Source organism: Antennarius striatus, chromosome 13 (assembly GCF_040054535.1).
Source record: "Antennarius striatus isolate MH-2024 chromosome 13, ASM4005453v1, whole genome shotgun sequence".
Lineage (NCBI taxonomy): Eukaryota > Metazoa > Chordata > Actinopteri > Lophiiformes > Antennariidae > Antennarius > Antennarius striatus.
The window spans coordinates 11,898,262-11,917,586 of NC_090788.1; the positions used below are offsets into that span (position 1 = coordinate 11,898,262).

The 19,325-nt window shown below is 39.7% G+C and overlaps 1 protein-coding gene across 10 annotated transcripts in view; it reads left to right on the forward strand.

Moving 5' to 3' along the window:
• LOC137606224 (prolyl 4-hydroxylase subunit alpha-2-like) overlaps positions 1 to 19,325 on the forward strand; it is a 43,694-nt gene that overhangs the window by 10,437 nt on the left and 13,932 nt on the right. For 8 of the 10 annotated variants that reach the window (XM_068331376.1, XM_068331379.1, XM_068331377.1 and 5 more), the window contains 6 exons: positions 719 to 958; positions 2,067 to 2,263; positions 13,429 to 13,605; positions 15,494 to 15,564; positions 16,520 to 16,619; positions 16,930 to 16,983. In XM_068331376.1, coding sequence (XP_068187477.1) covers positions 719 to 958; positions 2,067 to 2,263; positions 13,429 to 13,605; positions 15,494 to 15,564; positions 16,520 to 16,619; positions 16,930 to 16,983 — 839 coding nt within the window. Of the gene's footprint in view, positions 1 to 718; positions 959 to 2,066; positions 2,264 to 13,428; positions 13,606 to 15,493; positions 15,565 to 16,519; positions 16,620 to 16,929; positions 16,984 to 17,269; positions 19,314 to 19,325 lie in introns of those variants that run through there. The other 2 variants (XR_011037840.1, XM_068331375.1) reach the window with 2 other exon arrangements.

Genomic DNA, 19,325 nt, shown 5'->3' on the forward strand with positions numbered 1-19,325 from the left:
TACACGTAACCGCTAAGTAGTTAGCTAAAAGCTAGCTGAATTCAACAGCTTGTGAGGAACTTTCAATGTGTAGCTCTGAGCCAGGTCATTACCACACACCGTTACGTAGCCTGATCACGAACCACACACACGCGTGCGCGCACACACACGCAATCACACACATGTCTGAAGTGGACTTAACTAGTCAGCCAATTGCTACTGAGTTCAACAGTTTGTGAGGAACTTTCAGTGTGTAGTTCTGAGCTACAGCATTATCACACAATGCTACCGTAGCCTGAATGAACTCCCCCCTCGGGGATGGCCATGCCCTTGGGCATGTCAGCCAGTCAATATCGTCAATCACTCTGTCCAATCACTGAGCGCCATATGTGATGTAACAAATGGCCATTCTAGCAAAATCCAATCATTTTGATTCAAACTAGGCCATGAATTCCTAAAACTCCAAAAATCTATTGATGCAGGAAGCATTTATTTACCAGATTCTAGGAGTTGGTTGGGTTAGGGAGAACCACTATGTATATGTAGAGACCTGAAAAAGTGTGATTTTCAAAATAGGACCCCTTTAAGTGATTTGTTTAAGCCGTGGTAAGTCGAATTACATCAGTTGAGTGACACAATGTTTTGGCAACAATAACATTATGAACATGTCATGAAAAGAATATTTTTCACATGTAAATTCAGTTGGTCAGTATTTAAATGCTGTATATCCTGCCCGCAGGTTTTCACTCCAATGCCCTGCTGACAGTGGACGACTGTTTTGACCTGGGAAAGACAGCTTACAATGATGCAGATTATTACCATGCTGTTCTGTGGATGCAGCAGTCTTTAAAACAGCTGGATTCTGGGGAGGAAGCTATGGTTTCCAAAGTAGATATTTTAGACTACCTCAGTTACTCTGTTTACCAAATGGGAGACCTCCCACGAGCGATTGAACTGACACGGCGGCTTGTGGCTATTGGTAAGATATACCATAAGATATTCCTTTATTAGTCCCACAGTGGGGAAATCTCCATTTAAGGAGCTTTGTGTTCTCTTGCCTCCCGTAACTCATACACAGACCAATCAGATGAGCAATACAGGCAGCTAGGTTGGGAATACAACTGCATTCTTTAACTTTTGGTATAGTTAGTGAACCTGTGCTCTCTTGTTGTTTGACCAATTACTGCAGCCTTCACTGCTGTTGTGCGACTAAAATGGTTTTCAAGAGAAGCAGGGTGTATCCATTTTAAATTAGGAGTCAGTGATGTGTGACTGTCATTTTAGTTTCTATATCAAGGACGTTATTCACAGCTGGAGGCCATTTTAGAGCAATACTATGCTTGGCTTGCTGTGAAACAGTTTAAATTAATGAGGAAGAGTAAATGGAGCAAATGTAATTTAACAACTAATAGTTTACACGTATATTAATAAAATGATCAATGTATGGTCCAGATTAAACAACAAAATCTAACTTGAAATAGACAGATTAAAACATCAAGAGCAGAAATTAATAGAACAGCAGAGGGTGAAACAAAGTGTTCTGTTGTTAGAGACAATAATAACAGCAAAAATTTTATACATTAGAATTAAAGAACGTCAACAGATGGTTACTGAAGAATGTAGAGGAACAACGTAATTGGAGCATGTCTGAATGAATGTAAAATGAGTAACCACTGTTGTGGAGTATTTTATTTTACTGAAGTTTTAAGTTTCCCAGAATAAATGAACTTAGTCTATCTCCACCACTGAGGGAAGATTTAATTGACTCTGAGGTGGCATGTGATGCCATTAATGGTTTTATTTTTAATGAAATCACACACTATCAGTAAGTATGTGAAAAAATAAGCCAGTTATTTAAAACATAAAGATTGACATTGTGGTGTTTAAATTAATTTTTGTTAACTTGTGTTGAACAAAAAAGACTCAAATAATAACTAGCTGTATTTATATATTTGTCATTAAGCATCAGTGGAACACCATGAGTTAGTTACAGAAATATTTGGTGATTTATTACCTTAGCTATAAAAGTTATCCTGCCTATCAGGCTGAGGTTTGGAAGTGCTAACTAACGCTTCTATTACTGACAGACCCCAGCCACCAGAGGGCAGGAGGGAATCTCCGTTATTTTGAGAAGTTACTTTCCAAGCAAATCGATGAGATGGGCCAGGCCTACGAGCCTGCCTCAGAGGAGCCAATCCAACTGGGAACGTACACTAGACCTAAAGACCATCTCCCAGAGAGAGAGACCTACGAAGCTCTCTGTAGAGGAGAGGGGCTCAAAATGGTGAGACGCAAGGAGGGAAACACTTCTTCTATTCCTTTCGGCTTTTCCCTTCAGGGGTCTCCACAGCGAATCAAATGCCTCCATCTAACCCTGTCTTCTGCATCCTCTTCTCTCACACCAACTACTTTCATGTCCTCTTTCACTACATCCATAAACAACCTATTTGGTCTTCCTCTAGGCCTCCTGCCTGGTAATTCAAAACTCAGCATCCTTCTACCAATACATTCACTATCTCTCCTCTGGACATGTCCAAACCATGTCAGTCTGGCCTCTCTGACTTTATCTCCAAAATCTCTAACATGTGCTGTCCCTCTGATGTACTCATTCTTTATCCTGTCCATCCTGGTCACTCCCAGAGAGAACCGCAGCATCTTCATCTCTGCCACCTCCAGCTCCATCTGCTGTCTTTTCCTCAGTGACACTGTCTTTAGACCAGTGGTTCTTAACCTTGTTGGAGGTACCGAACCCTGCCGGTTTCATATGCTCACTCACCGAACCGTTCTTTGGTTAAAAAAATATTATTTTTTTTGTGTATATTTTTTTTTCAAATTTAAGACATAAGTATATGTTTTACTGGTGTATTGAATGAATTGTGCATTAATGTAACCTTTTTCAAAGAACAAAACCAAGAGTCATGCATGAACTCACGTGAAATGACCTACCTGCAAATCAGTGTTTTTATTGAGAGACCAATTCAGATGTGTGTGGCTTCAACTTGGCAAGTGCTACTCTTATGTCATTTTCACAGCGAAGTCTTTCTTTTGTTTTCCATGCAGCTTAAGGAAGTGTTCCTTTAATTTTGCCAGTGCAAGACTAGAGTTGCTCAACTTGACATTAGAAATCATACAGAACGCTGACTCCCATCACGCTCTGTTCTACAGTACATGTAAATTCACGTTGCACATATTCGTCTGACCACTTTCTTTTTTTGCTCAACATAGTTACTATGAATTAAAATATTAAGAAAGCAATCAGATGACGTACCATCACGACAGACATAAATCGACTTCTGAGTGCGCAAAATCCCATGTAGCACAGGTAGGCCAGTCGATGTAGTGTGATCACCTGCAGCCAGTGATGGCTAAGGGGGGTGTGTCATCACAAATTGACACGATGTGTCAAACGTACACAGTGATTCGTGTATGTTCAGCAAAAACACCCGACACATCGTGTCGGGTGTTTTCTCTTGCCGTCCGTCTCCGCCGAACCCCTGTGACCGACTCACCGAACCCCTAGGGTTCCATCAAACCCCGGTTAAGAACCACTGGTTTAAACCAAACAACATCGCTGGTCTCACCATAGTTTTGTACACCTTTCCCTTCATTTTAGCTGAAACTCTTCTGTCACACCTGACAGTTTTCTCCACCCGTTCCATCCTGCCCGTACACGCTTCTTCACCTGTTTTCCACACTCTTCATTGCTCTGGACTGTTGACTCTAAGTATTTATAATCCTCCACCTTCTTGATCTCTTCTCCCTGTAACCTCACTCTTCTACTTGGGTCCCTCTCATTCACACACTTGTACTCTGTCTTACTGCGGCTAACTTTCATTTCTCTCCTTTCCAGGACAAACCTCCACCTCTGTAGCTTCTCCTCCACCTGTTCCCTGCTCTCACTACAGATCATACTGTCATGTTCAAACATCATAGTTCATGGAGATTCCTGTCTAGGAATATCAGCCTTTCCATCACCATAGCGAACAAGAAGGGGCTCAGAGCTGATCCCTGATGCAGTCCCACCCCCACCTTGAACTCCTCTGTCACACCTACAGCACACCTCACCACTGTCTTACAGTCCTGATACATGTCCTGCACCGCTCTAACATCTCTGTAACTCCAGACTTCCTTATACAATACCACAATTCATCTCTGGGCACCCTGTCACCCTGTCTTTCTCCAGATCTACAAAAACACAATGCAGCTCCCTCTGGCCTTCTCTGTACTTCTCTATCAACATCCTCAAAGCAAATACTGCATCTTTTTTCATCATTTTTTTTGGCAAGAAACCATGCTACTGCTCACAAATGCTCACTTCTGCCCTTAATCTAGCTTCAACTACTCTTTCCCATAACTTCATTGTATGGCTCATCAGCTTTATACCTCTGCAGTTGCCACAACTCTGCACATCTCCCGTGTTCTTAAAAATGGGCACCAGCACACTTCTCCTTCATTCCATCCAGCCCAGTCAGCAACTCTACTGTCAGGTTCAAATAACCTAGAACATTTAAAACACGGACAAAAAAGGAGAAGACAACAGTTTATATTTTTTACTCGCGAGGAGAATGGACAGAGATGTGCTTGCTACAAATGTCTATCCGCTCTAAAGATTTCTCTGCCGAACCCTCTTTTTATTTAGGGCAGTCCCTGTTTACATTTATTTTTTCTAAGGGATGGGGGGCAGAAAAACAACAGTAAAACAACATCTGGCATGATGCAATAAAAAAGTGACAGTCATTCTAATCTGTTTTAGGGCATCCTCTCCTTTGAAGATAACAACCATTGTCATTCTTATTGTCATTCAGAGGTCGCATCCTGCTCAAATGGCTCCCACTAACACTCTGGTGATCCCCCTGCTGATTTTGTCTGCCTGGAAAAGAACTTAAAACATAGCAGTACACTTACACACAGATATAAGAATTAATATGGTCATGCTACAAAGAATAAAGGAATATAAAAAGAGTAAATATTAGATAATTTATATACATTATTGTAACATTTCCCTCCTGTTTATCACATATTTGCTCAAATCCTCACATTACTATATAATGATTTTCAGCTGCCAGTTCATTTTTATGAGCACAAACATGCTTACACTCAGAGATCATGTTTACACGTCTAAGTCATAATCCTCACTGTCATCGTTGTTGTAGCCATCAGGAGCGAGTAAAGGGTACATTTGAGACATGTTTTCTCCCATAGGCAAAATAGCTGTGGTGATCAAACGGTTAACAAGAGAACATAGACAAGGTATACAACAACATCCACACAAAATCATAATTGCGGTTAGAACTCCAATTCAAACTGAAACTGAGGTCACTAACGCTCTATACTTGCCAAAGACATTCATCCATGAATCCCACATGGACGTGTCGACACCAGAGTGTTCCTTCATTTTGCTATTGAGAGTCATAAGTCCCTCTATAGCTTTGGTGAGGCTTCCGTCAGCAGCTGTGTTCTTGGGGATGAAAGTGCAACACCTCTCCCCAAACATAGAGCAAACCCCTCCCTTCTCCGCCATGTCCACGGCTATTCTATTCTGAAATGTCATTAGGGGGGGTTGCTGATAGCTGATTGTAAACAGCCTCAAACCCACTCTGTGTTCAGTTCCCCAGTTTTTGAAAATTATAGTGGATGTATCTGATCCTGTCTACGTTCTTGTCAATCGTACACCACCAACAAAAGAAGGACTCAAATCCTTCTGCTACCTGATCAGCTAATTTATGGCACTAATGGCATCAATATAAGTAAGTTCATTATAATAAAGTGAATGTTTTTGCATATATATAATTGGAAATATCAGCTCTTACACCAGCTTGTTGTGTGTAATTATTCATCCTAGTTGACTATGTTGTTTCCATAGTACTATTTACACACAGCAACAGGGAAATAAGGGTCAGATCCCTGGGACCAGGCCCACAGCAGTAATCCCCAACAGGATGTGTTAAATAATGTAGCATTTGGGGGCCATATTTTACCAACGGGAAGAGAAAAGGTCAATCTAAGTTTTTTGCCTAGATGGCTGAGGGTTATCCTATCTTTAAAGAATGTGGCCTCTTCACTATGACCAGGCGGCCAGTACTGCCCATCTTGGGTTGTAATAAAAGCGCTCCAATCAAGTCGTAGAATGTGACCCGTTAAGTACCACCAATAGCCTGTCCAATGTTTACCCAAAGTTTCTGTTCTACTCCAGAATCCTTTCAATGCTGTTATAGGAATATTCACAGAGGTTGTAGTATTAGGAGGCACATAAGGGTTATTGAGTTGTTATACACCCAGGATGTTATCCACGGAATGTAATTTGTTAGTGCAACATTTCTTTTTGCACACTTGATGTCTTGCAACTGAAATGTGTGAGGTTTTGACGCCTCACATAGATACCATATCATTAGAAACACTAACAATAAAAAGAAAATCAATACCCAACATCTTATAACTTGTTTTAAACACTTAGGGGTCATTTTGGCTGAAATGCGAAACCCTCTACCAGGATTGGTGTCTTGTAAGATCTTCACTGACTTTCGGATCTCACCAGTCTCTATACGTCTGGATCCACCCTATTATCAGGCTTTTGCTCACCTCTCCTATAGGGCCTTTCAGCTGAAATGACCTTTTTTACAATGTGTTAAATGAACCCAGGTTGAGCTCTCTGCTACTTTCACAGCGGTGGGGGTTGTCAGCAATACCTGATATGGTCCTTCCCACCTTGTTGAATACCAGTGCTTCTTCTTTATACTTATTATCAATACCCAATCTCCTGGTTAAACTAAATGGACTTCCTGCTGGGAGACAAAATGTTTCTCATCAATTTGTTTTTCTTTTTCAATATATTCCTCATATAATCAGCTAAATTAGCTTCATTATCGAGTTCCCATTGACTTTTAAATTGGGGCAACCTATAAGATCTTCCAAAAAGCGTTTCGTAGGGTGTTAATCCTGAAGTGCATGTAATATTAATAGTTTTACCAAGTCTACACATTGTGTCCATGGTCTTCCTGTTTCTCACTACACTTTCTCATCTGTTTTTGATCGTTCCATTCATTCTTTACACTAGACCAGCACTTTGAGGGTGGTAAAATTGATATATAGCATTACTCCGATCTTTTTCACAACTTGATTAACAAAGTGAGCGCCATTATCACTATAAATTGTCTCAGTAATACTGTATCTGGGAATTATGTCTTTACAAAGCTCTTTCGCCACCATCAAAGCATCTGGGTGTTTGGTTGTAAAGAATTCTATCTATCTTAAAAGGCATCTATTATTACCAAGCAGTACTCTTTACCTTCACTTTTATTTAACTCTATAAAGTCCATATGGATAATTTGAAATAAATATAAAGGTGTAGGGACTCATCCTCTATATAGTCTTAAATTCTCTTGTAAGTTGTATTTAGTGCATATTAAGCATGCTCTCGAAAAAATTTTTTTTGAATATGAGGTGTCTGTCCTACCATCCCTCTTGTTGAGACATGTGTAACACCATGGCTCAAAATAGCCGCCCATTTGTATAGGTTTTTGGGTAGGATAGGTTTATTGCTGGATCATAAATAGATGCCTTCTCGCAAAATTGCTCCATTCTTTTTCCAAATTTCTTGTTCGCATTCAGGACTTTGTTGTTGCATTTCTTTTGGTATTTTATCATCTAAAGTTGATTTTTCTTCTATAATTAACACATTTATATGTTCTGTTGCGGCTGCTTTAGCTGTTTTATCTGCAAACGCATTACCTCGAGATACACTGTCTTTCCCTGAGGTGTGTGCTGCACACTTACAAATGGCTAAGGTTTTTGGCAATTGTACTGCTTTTAAAAGATTAGATAAAAGTTCTGCATGTGTCACTGGTTTACCTGTAGATGTTATCATGCCTTGGTTTTTCCAATATCGAGCAAAAGTGTGAACTGTAGCAAATGCGTACTGACTATCTGTATAAATTGTCACGTCCTTATCTTTCATTAATTTACATGCTTCAGTTCATGCTACTAATTCAGCTGCTTGAGCTGAATAATTGGACGGTAAAAATTTAGCCTTTATTACAGTTTTTGTGTTACTACTGCATATCCTGTTTGTGTTTTTCCTGCATAATTTTTCTTAGAGGAACCATCTACAAATAACACTTCTCCTGTTTTGAGTGGTTGATCTTTTAAATCATTTCTGCTTTTAGCTGTCTTTTCTGCTATTTCCTGACAATCATGTTTAGTCCCATCTTCAGGAAGTGGTAACAAGGTAGCTGGATTTAACGTGAGGTTAAGATAACAATGTTGTCATGCAAGACAGATGTCTTTCAGGTGATAAAAACGTCATATTAGTCTGCAGGAACAGAGCAGAGACAGCATGTGGTACTCTCAAAATCAAAGGATGAAACAAGACTTTCGTAGTGCTTGTTTCTACAGCCATAGATACAATGACTACTTTAACACAGTGTGGCAATGCACATGTCACACTTTCCAATTTAGATGAGGCATACGGTATTGGCTTCATTTTATCTCCACATTGTTGTACTAAAACTGAGGTTATAAAATGACCTTTACAATCTACCATTTGAATAAAAGGTTTACTGTAATCTGGCAAGGCTAGATTCCAGTACTAGATACCAGAGTTTGCTTTATTTTACAAAAGGCATCTTCAGCCTCTACTGTCTATTTTAGATGTGCTCTTATTTTAAGGTCTTCGTCATACATCATTTTACTAAAAGGTGAGGTTATTTCTGCATAATTTGGCACCCAGTTTCTACAATAATTTGTCAAGCCTAAAAATGACATTATCTGCTTTTTAGTTTGTGGTTTAGGCGATTGAAGAATTGCAGTTTTCCTGTCTTCTACTATTGTTCTTCCTCCTGCACTCAGATTATGTCCCAAGTATTTCACTTGCTGTTCGCACATCTGTAACCTATTTTTACTCACTTTATGTCCTTCCTCAGCCAAATGTTTTAATAAGGCCACTGTATCACTTTTACATGTTTCAATATCAGGTGATGCTAGCAAAACATCATCCACATAAATCAAAATTTGGCTATTTTTTTGGAGGTTGGAATTTTGCCATGCTGGCATTCATTGCCGAGAGTAAATGATTAAAATCTCTCTATGCCCATGAGGCAGTTGAAATGCAAACCAAAACTGACTATTTTTATCAACAGGTATAGAGAAAAATGCATTACTGATGTCTACAACATGGAACACTTCGGTATCTGGTCTGAGTGAATATGGCAAGGTGTAAGGGTCTAGGACGCATGGTGCTCTCTGAAAGACAGCCTTAAATCTTGAACCATGCGCCATCCTACGGACACTGCTTGCTTTTTTTTTACTAGGAAAACTGGAGTATTGTATGGTGAATCATTACATTTCCTTATCAAACCTGCAGCTAATAAATTATTAATTACTTGTTTTATACCTTCATATGAATCCTGTTTCAATGACAGTAAGTCTCTGCTAATAACAGCTTTACTGCTGCAGCTGCATTAGCTTCTCCATCTGAATAGACATATCTTACAGTGACTCTTGCTGGTGTGGCTTTAGTTAAACTCTTTTCATATTTTTCATCAGGGCCTGGTGTGGCTTTGTACAAGAGTGTGATGTGCAAATCCTTCTCTGACATTTTTGTCCTGTGGTTTTGGTACCATCTTTTCTCTCTCTATCATCAGAGCTGTGGCTATCTCATATGGTTTTTTATTTGGAACATCAAGGGAGTAATAATAAGACAGTTCACCTGTTCCCTGGAGAACAGAAATGTCTCCTTTTTGCAGCTCTGCTTTTCTCTTTAGTACAATATTTCCCCCAAAACTTGGCACTAATGCTAATCCTAGCAATAGCAGACCATCATGGCGTAGTAGGTTTACAGGACAATCAGAAAACATTAATATGGACATCTGACAAGACTGTCCTTGGGGATCTCTCAACCAAACAGGTTCTGATTGTGGTACAGCGGACATTTTGCCATTAGCAGATCTCACAATCACACTCTGGTTACTCTGTCTGGAGCCTGGAATAGACTCCTTACGTATCATTCTTCACGCACCAGTGTCGCAGAAGAAAGTCACAGGTTTTCCATTTACCTTTAGCAATGTTTCTGGTTTTACTCCATCCATCAAGAACAAATTTTGTAAGTTTATAATTAAGAACTTCTTTTGTCTCACATTCCACTTTAAAGTCTTCCTCTATTTATTTATTTATATTTTCTGTCAACGAATCACATTCTTTTAGTCAATCTTAATCTTCTCTTTCCTTATCAGGACAATCTTTAGCTATGTGACATTCCTTACCACAACATCAACATCCTGACATGTTCTATATAGCTCCACCTCTTCCATCTCCTCCTCCATGTCTCCTGCCTCCAAAGCTGCCTCTAAAACCACCCTGATAGAATATTTCTTCTCCTTTCTGATTAAAGGCTTCTGCTGACTTCCTGTTTCTTTTCTTTCACTACTTTCTCTTATCAACATGCTCAAACTTTCTAAAGAATTCCTGTTCAATAATCCCATTAATGTAAACCCCTTTTTATGATACGGTGCCAAAATAAAACATTTATAACCACATATTTACCACATAATTTGAATTGACTCAATGGTTAATATAAATTTAATACTTATTCTTTCAATGGGCTTATCAGTCACACTCACACTGATCTTCCCATACGTATATGGTTGGATCTTATCAAACACACCGTAACTATTTCAGCCAGGTGGCTGGTATGACACTTTCATACTGAGCAGCTCACCCCCATAGTATACAGAGAATATATACCAGACACTGAAAGACTCACCACAAAGTTTATATCAATTACTTATATAATTTGTACATTCATATGCCCATTTTATTTCAATGGGATATACAGTATGTGCTAATTCTTTCCCTTTCTTACTTTGTGTTCATACTTTTCTTTTGTTATTTCTTTTATCTATTTTTATTTTTTCCCCATTATGGTGTAGCTACCCTTTATTATTATTATTATTATTATTATTATTATTATTGGTATTGTTATTATTATCATTATTATTATCATTATTTCATGAAGCGCTGCTATTTTTATGTGTTTAATTGACCTCCAATTTATACTATCCTCTATTATCATCTGTCTTATATTTTAAACTTTTTTAGGATCCTGTTTTTCAATAAGTTTCCAATCTTAACACTGCAGTGTATCTTTGGCCTTTATTTTACTTGTTCCTTTCCCCATTTTTAAAAATTTAGTCCAGTCTGTCAACACCTAGGGTATTCTAAAAACTGGTTTTCTGTCAGTAGGGCAGCAAATCAATTTCCTGTTGTGGTAATTCTCACTTCAACTCTTTCAAATGGAGAATTCTAGCCTTTGCATCCACACCAGTCTGCTGCTTACAATCCGACTGTTTTGGTATGAAATAAAAATACCTAGTGGTATTTTATTTCCATTCACACTCTCACTCTCTCACAAACGTTTTTTTAACGGAATTTAAGCACCTATTTTGCAGGACTCCGCCATCCTCTCATTTACACGGAATTTGTCGGACTCCGCCGTCCCTCAATTTGCACGGAATTTGTCGGACTCCGCCGTCCCTCGTTACCTGCTAGTGACTAGTATTTTCAGGGTTTTTCTTTTTACTTCGCGCGATGACCCTCAGTCATTCATTTCTTTCTTAAACAAACTTCAACTCACCACTGTTGTCTTCCCTCTCTCGAAATGCCATCAACCCGTGGATCCCAGCTGGTGATTTGGAGGCCGGTCCTGGAAAGGATCTGCTGTGGCCACGGTCTTTCCGGTGTCCTCGTCACCCGCTGGAATCCTTAGGTATATTGGCATCCGGCTCGAAGGACCAAATTAATGTCAGGTTCAAACAACCTAGAACATTTAAAACACAGACAAAAAAGGAGAAGACAACAATTTATATTTTTTACTCGCGAGGAGAACGGACAGAGATGTGCTTGCTACAAATGTCTATCCGCTCTAAAGATTTCTCTGCCGAACCCTCTTTTTATTTAGGGCAGTCCCTGTTTACATTTATTTTTTCTAAGGGATGGGGGGCAGAAAAACAACAGTAAAACAACATCTGGCATGATGCAATAAAAAAGTGACACAGTCATTCTAATCTGTTTTAGGGCATCCTCTCCTTTGAAGATAACAACCATTGTCATTCTTATTGTCATTCAGAGGTCGCATCCTGCTCAAAAGGCTCCCACTAACACTCTGGTGATCCCCCTGCTGATTTTGTCTGCCTGGAAAAGAACTTAAAACATAGCAGTACACTTACACACAGATATAAGAATTGATATGGTCATGCTACAAAGAATAAAGGAATATAAAAAGAGTAAATATGAGATAATTTATATACATTATTCTAACATCTACTGCCACCTCTCCTAAACACTTCCATACCTCCACACGTATATCATCAAGACCGAGTGCCTTTCCACACTTCATCATCTTCAATGCCCTCCTCACTTCATCTTGACTAATCTTTACTACTTCCTGGTCCACAACAACCACGTCTTCTAGTCTTTGTTGGCTCTCATTTTCCTCTTTCATCAACTCTTCAAAGTACTCTTTCCATCTTCCCATCACACTACTGGCACCTGTCAATAGACTTCCATCCCTATCCTTAATCACCCTAACCTGCTGCACGTCCTTCCCATCTCTGTCTCCCTGTCTTGCCAACCTGTATAGATCAGTCACTCCCTCTTTACTGTCCAACCTAGCATACAAGTCATCATAAGCCCTTTGTTTGGCCTTTGCTACCTCTAATTTCAACTTACGCTGCATCTCCTTGTACTCCTGTCTACTCTCTTCAATCCTCTCAGTGTCCCACTTTTTCTTAGCTAACCTCTTTCTCTGTATACACTCCTGTACCTCCTCATCCCACCACCAAGTCTCCTTATCTACTTTCCTTCCAGATGACACACCAAGTACTCTCCTACCTTTCTCCCTGATCACATTAGCTGTAGTTGTCCAGTCATCTTGAAGCACCTCCTGACCACCCAGAGCCTCTCTTAACTCCTTCCTAAAAGTCATGCAACACTCTTCCTTTTTCAGCTTCCACCATTTCGTCTTCTGCTCTGTTTTTGTACTCTTCATCTTCCTCACCACCAGAGTCATCCTACACACCACTATCCTATGCTGTTTGGCTAGTCTTGCCTACCACTACTTTGCAATCACTGATCTCCTACAAATTACACCGCCTACACAAGCTGTAGTCTACCTGTGTGCTCCTACCTCCACTCTTTTAGGTCACCCTGTGTTCCTGCCTCTTTTGGAAGAAAGTATTCACTAATGCCTCCTCATCACTATTGTGTTCAAAATTAGGTTGTTCTTAACTGCTTTTGTTTAGAGGAGAAAGGAAGTTTTACATTTCGTTAAACTAAATTGTGAAGGTTTTTTTCCCTGTTTTCATTCGACCTTTTATACTGGTCTGATTGAAATGAATATTTATGTATAAATGATTCAAAAGATTTTTTAGTCTTGTCTTTATTACTTTACTTCTTTAGAACGAAGCAAGGCGCAGCCGTTTGTTTTGTCGCTACCAGAATGGGAAGATGAATCCTCGTCTCCTGCTGAAGCCCATGAAGGAGGAAGATGAGTGGGATAGTCCCCACATAGTCCGCTATCAAGATGCCCTGACAGACACTGAGATCGAGAAGATTAAGGAACTGGCAAGACCAAAGGTGAGAGAAGCAAGAAGCAATAAAAACAAATCAAAACTGTCCTTCAGCACTACATAGTATGTCTGTACACGTGTGGAAGGATTTGAAGTGTAATATTGGCAAGTGGTGTGCCAGCTATCCAATAAAAATGATAATATAAAAAAATACAATGTAGAGGGTATCTGTGGATTGATTTTTTTTATAATTTTCAATTTCATGAACGTAGTTACTTAATTTTATCTGGGCTCAAAGAAAAAACAGAAGTATTTTTTTGTTCAGCTTTTCCAGTTTTACTCTTTTAGTATTTCAGTCTGTATCCCAGAACTATTACAACAATGTCCTATTTTTTTGTATGTTAATATGGTAATGCACCCTATCCAAGTGCTGCAATAAGCACGTTCTAGCATGTGTAAAACATTAAAGTTCAGGGGAGGTTGTTAGAGGGGGAGAGATATCGTAACAATCCAATAATTAACACTATGGTTGCAAAATCTTAAAACAAATGAAGGCCTCCAACTCTAGCTCTCAAGAACACTATTCTGAGGTGAAGTCCTTCACTGCTCTATGTACTCCTTTGGTGGTTGCTGCATCTGCTGCATGAGGCTTCAGGAACCATGACCACAGGCAGCAGGACAGAGTGAGGAGCAGCTTACTCCACTGAATGTGGACATGTTCAGATATAATTGGTCGATGTCTAGTGGTTAGACAGAGAGGAATTTGGGTATTCTTTTCTGAGCTTGCTGAGTCTTTCCCCAAATGTAGTTTGCAAGGTTTGGAAGGGAAATGAAAGGGCGTGCCTCATGTCTCTGGGAGACACTGTCATCTGGTGCTGGAATGTAAAAACATCTTCCAGAATCTCCAGAGTCATGTTTCCTTTTTCTGGAGACTTTAGTGTATTTAAGTGACTTGACACCAAGAAATGCAACCTTTTCAGCCAATCTTCAGTTTGGGATAGGTGAGTCCTTTGCCTATCAAGACGTGGTCCAGATGTGCAGTTGAAATTGAAATGTGTTTGTTTTGCATTTTAATGGCACTAATGGTCCTTGATTGTCTTTGCAGATGAAGTCATATCTTTGATGAACAATTTTGCTTTTTGTTTTTTTAAGTCCAAGAATTGTTGTTCAGATATTTTTATGAAAAATTCTTTCTTGTATTCTCCATCAATGAAAGGTTTTCCACACTTTTCCATGCCATACTATCTCCCCCTATCTCTGGAAACCCGACAGCTACACCACCCTTGATATCCTCCACCATGCAGGAATGGATCAGTCCAAACTCTACACAGTAAAAATTTAGCCTGGCATCCATAAGCATACACTCATCTCTAATGCAGTATGCCCAACTGAAGCCTCACACAGAATGTTTAAAGTGTATGATTGATGATGAATGTCGGCATCAGGAAATGTCTACACAACCATCTTCAACAGGGGTCCTAATTGCCCAACCATTGTCTCGGTTATTGTCATCTGAAGCATTTATGAATGCTGATGACACATTCACTTTCACCAACTTGGTGATGGAGTTGAGCTCCTAGATAACTGTCCATTTTCTCCATCCTTTAAGAGGACCCTTTACCCATAAAATTAAATCAGCCAATGCTGCTTGTTCTATCAAAAACACAGTGAAAATACATTATATTTTGTATGTGTTGAACCTAGTAATGGGGCAAATGGACTGATGTTTTGCTGAGGTAGGTTCATTCACTAGTTACTCTATTGTCTGTGAGGAGTCTCAGTCATGCAGGTCATTGTAGTTCTTTGTTAAATATAGTCCGCTGGATTTGTAGGAAAAGCCCTAAGACATTTTGTCTCCCATCTAAGAGTCTTCTTTAGCTCTCCAAAGCTTGTTGGAAGTGCGGTATTTACGATGACAAAAATTAATATGTATTGTGTTTTTTTCTTTTCTCAAGCTTGCCAGAGCTACTGTCCGTGACCCCAAAACAGGTGTCCTGACTACAGCCAACTACAGAGTTTCAAAAAGGTAGTTCAAAAGAAAGGTTCATTGGTTACATCTATTACAATTATTAGTGACAACAAAATTTGTTGCTTAAACCACAATACTCAAAGCATTTATAGGGAGTATTTATGATTGTTGAGCTTTGCTTTTTTTTTAAATCCAATTCTTAATTTTTAACTACAGAAGCTTTTTCTGAGCCGCCTTGCTAAAAGATATCTATTCATTGTAAATCACTGTAAAACACTGCCTGTGTTGCTCAAATGTCCTTCGAAAAATGATCATTGTTAAGATCTTCCTCATGTCTGTCAGTGAAGTCATAAGTTTAGTTTTGTCAAAACTTAATTTATTCTTTTAAAGGTTCATTGTCTTCAGAACAAGTCTGGTTTGACAAAATACTCAGGGAGTCATTTAAAAATGTAAATATATTGCATATACATCCAGATCTGCCAACAGGAGATTAGCCAATGGCAGCTGCAGTATGACACAGTAAAAAACTAATTTGTGTCAATCATCTTTTTTGTTAAAGGAATACAAAATTTGGAATGCACTTCCAAAAGAAATTACATTTGAAATATTAATTAAAAAACATTTGTTGAAACAAAACCAAAGCTGTGATCGTCATTGATCATGGATCATGTACATATGCGTGCATACAAGCACAAGGACGCTCACATAAAACAGACATACTGTACATAAACATTATGCAAGTATACTCATAACGGCCACCAGGATGGATGTGCAAAAAATATCTATAACCATAAACATGATGCACATACACATGCATTACTATGACTTAAGGAGAACACACACAGGGGCTCACACTGCAGCTGCTGCTAAGTGGGAGAGTGATCTTCTACTTATCAAGATAAGTATACACCAAATTCCTCTCACTGAATGGTAAATTTAAAACAAACGTATTCACTCTATGATGTGATAATTTTCACGATGTGATGATAACCACATGATTTCATTTTGACAGTGCCTGGTTGGAAGGAGAGGATGACCCTGTCATTGCCAGAGTCAATCAGAGAATAGAAGACATCTCTGGACTCACAGTAGATACTGCAGAGTTGCTTCAGGTAATGGAAGATATACTATAAAATTACACAATATCAAGATACAAACTACTAGGATATTTGATAACATTATTTAAAGGGTCAAGCTAAAAATGTAAAAAAATCATAATTAAAGATGATAAATAAATAAAAGGAATGCCACAAAAATCCCAGATGCTTGATTACATAATTTCAGGTCTGCAGCAGCAAATCATCTGAAGAGAACAACATGATTTAGCATGATCTGACTGGAATAAGCATTCCTACATTGTACTGAATAATTTGTTTCTATTCATGTCACCTTTTTTTCTCTCCAAATCACCCAACTGGCCAGGTTGCTAATTATGGAGTTGGAGGACAGTATGAACCACATTATGACTTCTCAAGGGTGAGTTCACTTAAATGAGGAAAAGGAAACAGAATGAGACACAGACATAAAGCTGTGCTTATTGGACAATCCTATGCGATCCTTGTCAACCGAACACATGGGCGAGAATTACAAGATCCACGTCAAAGGAACGTAATGACTGTCCAATAATGTAATAAAAGTCCTGAACTGATAATGTAAATAACTTTTGGCTGGTTACATAATAATAAGGGGTTAGGGACTTTTGGCAAAAGTCCCTATGTAAGTCCCTATGTCTTCTTCTTTTCCTTTCGACTTTTCCCTTCAGGGGTCGCCACAGAGAATCAATTGCCTCCATCTAGCCCTGTCCTTTGCATCCTCTTGTCTCACACCAACGACCTTCATGTCCTCCCTCATTACATCCATAAACCTCCTCTTTGGTCTTCCTCTAGGCCTCCTCCCTGGCATTTCAAAACTCAGCATCCTTCTGCCAATATATTCACTATCTCTCCTCTGGACATGTCCAAACCATCTCAGTCTGGCCTCTCTGACTTTATCTCTAAAAACCTCTAACATGTGCTGTGTCCCTCTGATGTACTCATTCCTGATCCTATCCTTCCTGGTCACTCCCAAAGAGAATCTCAGCATCTTCATCTCTGCTACCTCCAGCTCTGTCTCCTGTCTTTTCCTCAGTGACACTGTCTCTAGACCAAACAACATTGCTGGTCTCACCACAATTTTGTACACCTTTCATTTTAGCTGAAACTCTTCTATCACACATCACACCTGACACTTTTCTCCACCTGCTCCATCCTGCCCGTACACACTTCTTCACCTTTTTTCCAGACTCTACATTGCTCTGGACTGTTGACCCTAAGTACTTAAAATCCTCATCCTTCTTGATCTCTTCTCCCTGTAACCTCACTCTTCCACTTGGGTCCCTCTCATTCACACACATGTACTCTGTCTTACTGCTGCTAACCTTCATTCCTCTCCTTTCCAAGACAAACCTCCACCTCTCTAGCTTCTCCTCCACCTTTTCCCTGCTCTCACTGCAGATCACAATGTCATCTGCAAACATCATAGTCCATGGAGATTCCTGTCTAACCTCGCCTGTCAGCCTGTCCATCACCATAGCGAACAAGAAGGGGCTCAGAGCTGATCCCTGATGCAGTGCCACCTCCACCTTGAACTCCTGTCACACGTACAGCACACCTCACCACTGTCTTACAGTCCTCATACATGTCCTGCACCGCCACTCCAGACTTTTTCATACAATACCACAGTTCCTCTCTGGGCACCCTGTCATAAGCTTTCTCCAGATCTACAAAAACACAATGCAGCTCCGTTTGGCTTTCTCTGTACTTCTCTATCAACATCCTCAAACCAAATACTGCATCTGTAGTACTCTTTTTTGGCATGAAACCATACTGCTGCTCACAAATGTTCTCTTCTGCCCTTAGTCTAGCTTCAACGACTCTTTCCCATAACTTCATTGTATGGCTCATCAGCTTTATTCCTCTGTAGTTGCCACAACTCTGCACATCTCCCTTGTTCTTAAAAATGGGCACCAGCACACTTCTCCTCCATTCCTCAGTCATCTTCTCAAGAAAATATCTAAGATCCTGTTGAACAACCCAGTCAGAAACTCTACTGCCACCTCTCCTAGACACTTCCAAACCTCTACAGGTATATCATCAGGACTGACTGCCTTTCCATTCTTCATCCTCTTCAATGCCCTCCTCACTTCATCCTCACTAATCTTTACTACATCCTGGCCCACAACACTCCCCTCTTCTAGTCTTATTTCTCTCTCATTTTCCACTTTCATCAACTCTTCAAAGTACTCTTTCTATCTTCCCATCACACTACTGGCACCTGTCAATAGACTTCCATCCCTATCCTTAATCACCCTAACCTACTGCACGTCCTTCCCATCTCTATCTCTCTGTCTTGCCAACCGGTATAGATCAGTCTCTCCCTCCTTACTGTCCAACCTAGCATACAAGTCAACATAAGCCCCTTGTTTGTCCTTTACTACCTCTACCTTCACCTTACGCTACATCTCCCTGTACTCCTGTCTACTCTCCTCAGTCCTCTCAGTGTCCCACTTCCTCTTAGCTAACCTCTTTCTCTGTATACACTCCTGTACCTCCTCATTCCACCACCAAGTCTCCTTATCTACTTCCAGATGACACACCAAGTACTCTCCTACCTGTCTCCCTGATCACAATAGCTGTAGTTGTCCAGTCATCTGGAGGCACCTCCTTGTCACCCAGAAACTGTCTTAACTCCTTCCTAAAAGTCATGCAACACTCTTCCTTCTTCAGCTTCCACCATTTCATCTTCTGCTCTGTTTTTGTCCTCTTCATCTTCCTCACCAT